The sequence below is a fragment of the Martes martes genome, assembly GCF_963455335.1.
Source record: "Martes martes genome assembly, chromosome: 4".
Lineage (NCBI taxonomy): Eukaryota > Metazoa > Chordata > Mammalia > Carnivora > Mustelidae > Martes > Martes martes.
In genome coordinates this window covers 86,574,571-86,577,077 of record NC_137891.1, presented here as the reverse complement: position 1 = coordinate 86,577,077, position 2,507 = coordinate 86,574,571, and the positions used below count along the sequence as shown (strand labels likewise).

The window sequence follows — 2,507 nt, the reverse complement described above, 5'->3', positions numbered from 1 at the left end:
ACATGTTTCTTCATGTTCTGCTTTGGAGTAATTTTCCAACAATTTTGTGCTTTATGTGTGTATATATTTTGAAAATCACCCATACTAACTTCATCAGTTTCATAAGCTCTTCTTAAATAAATCTTGCTGTTTTGTTTTTGTTTTTCTAAGCCCTCTTCGGTTTTGACATAATGTTATTAAGAAAACACATACATACACACGCAAACCAATAAACTTGTTTTGACCCCTTTTGTCCAGGAATATGACAAACCTGAAGATATACCTGAGGAGGTAGCTACAGCTGAACCAGGGTAAAGAGGCGTGTGTTCCCATGGATGATTCAAACCTGTCCAGCAGTGTTGATGTAGACAAAGGCTTTGCCATTGCCTTTGTTGTCCTTCTATTTCTGTTCCTAATTGTGATGATTTTTCGGTGTGCCAAGTTGGTGAAGAATCCCTACGAGGCCAGCTCCCCAACCACGGAACCATCTCTGAGCTGAACTATGAAAAAGCCCGATAGACTCTCCATCCCAGGAGATTTGAAATCTACTGTACAGATATTTAGGACCCAGACTTTATATTATTTTACCTCTCTATGTGTCAGCCTTCTCATTCTTGCATTCCACAATAGGCACATGAGGGTGAGTTGAAAATCACAAAAAGGATGAAACACGAGCCAATTTATATTGTTCCTTTTCAGGGAAATGGTTACGAAATGGGATCGAGACAGGCTGAACTCATTGATTAAAATAAGGCCATGGGTTTCAACTCTCCAGTATCAAGTGTCCTTAAGATACAATATTTGGACATAACTGTATGATGTAATGTAATACAATGATACTTGGTGAGTCCTACCGAAAGCCAGAACTCCTAGAGGCAGTCTTAGGAGATCCCTTTAGTTTAGCAAATATAAGGCCAGCAGGAACCAATCGTCCTATGATAAGAGTCTAACAGGACCTTTAAAAAAATTTTTTTTTAATTTATTCATTTCTTTGAGAGAGAGAGAGAGAGATGAGTGGGGCAGGAGCAGACGGGGAAGGAAAAAGAATCCCGAGCAAACTCCGTGCTGAGCGCAGAGCCCTACTCTGGTCTCAGGCTCCATAAGGGGCTCAATTCCACGACCCTGAGATCATGATCACAGCCGAAACCAAGAGTCAGAGGCCTACCGACTGATCCACCCAGGTGCCCCTAATAGGAGCTTTTTAGTGTGTATGGTTTTGTAAAATCTGCTGCCTTTCTCAAGTGGGCAGAGCTCTGTACAGAGGGGGAGTCATTTACCTTTAGTGAATCCCTCAATCTTTTTCACCCCACAACGCCTCATCTATAAAATAACATCTAGTAGATTGAAAAGGGGCCCTCCAAAAGATACAACCATGTCCTTACCCTTGAAACCTGTGAAAGTGACCTTATTTGGTAAAAGGATCTTTTTTTAATTTAATTTTTTATTTATTTGACAGAGAGAGAGATCACAAGTAGGCAGAGGCAGGCGGTGGGGGCGGGGGGGGGAGCAGGCTCCCCGCTGAGCAGAGAGCCCAACGAGGGGCTCAATCCCAGGACCCTAAGATCATGACCTGAGCTGAAGGGAGAGGCTTAACCCACTGAGCCACTCAGGTGCCCCTGGTAAAAGGATCTTTACAGATATAATTAAGGATCTCAAGATAAACATCCTGGATTATCTGGGTGAGACTTAAGACCAATGACAAATGTCTTTTATAAAAGACAGTAGGGAAGATACAGAGAGACAGAGGAAAACGCCATGTGAAGATGGAGGCAGACACTGGAATCACAAAACAACAAACTAAAGAACCCTTGGCTGGAACCACCAGATGCTGGAAGAAACAAGGGAATATTTGCCTCAGAGCCTTTGGAGGGAGCTCAGCCCTGCCAACACCTTGATTTTGTTTTATTTTTCTTTGAGATTTATCCATTTGAGAAAGCGCGAGAGAGAGCATGAGAGGGGAGAAGGTCAGAGGGAGAAGCAGACTCCCGGTGGAGCTGGGAACCTGATGCGGGACTGGATCCTGGGACTCTGGGATCATGACCTGAGCTAAAGGCAGTCACTTAACCAACTGAGCCACCCAGGCACCCAACACCTTGATTTTAGATTGCTAGCCTCCAGAACTGTGAGAGAATAAATTTCTGTTGTTTTAAGCAAATGAGTCTGTTGTAATTCATTATGGGAATCACAGGCAACTTATACATAACACATGGTGATGATGGTAGTGGTTATCATCATCATCCCAGGGATCTTTTAAAAGAAAAGAAAAGAAACGGAAATCATAGTCTGTACTCTCCAAAGTCTGAAGTTAGGGAAATTTGGTATAGTAGACTATGGCCAACTGACAGGAAAGTCCATAAGAGAATTCACTGGAAGAAAGAGGGCAGTGAGGCCATGGACCAAGGCCAAACACAGGTCTGGCTGAAGAAGATTGAATCTGGCCCAATAAGTAATAGGGATAGTGATTGTAAAAGCTCTCAGGCTCAGCCATGCTGGCCAAATGTTCTGGGCAACAAGGACCTAGCATGTGA

At 43.2% G+C, this 2,507-nt stretch overlaps 1 protein-coding gene across 1 annotated transcript; it reads left to right on the top strand.

The window, feature by feature from the left end:
• Positions 1-243: 243 nt before the first annotated feature.
• CTXND2 (cortexin domain containing 2) lies at positions 244-2,125 on the top strand. Its single transcript, XM_080801397.1, has one exon. It carries the CDS (start codon positions 311-313, stop codon positions 476-478), a length of 168 nt encoding a protein of 55 aa, XP_080657523.1. The 5' UTR covers positions 244-310; the 3' UTR covers positions 479-2,125.
• The last annotated feature ends 382 nt before the right edge of the window (positions 2,126-2,507 follow it).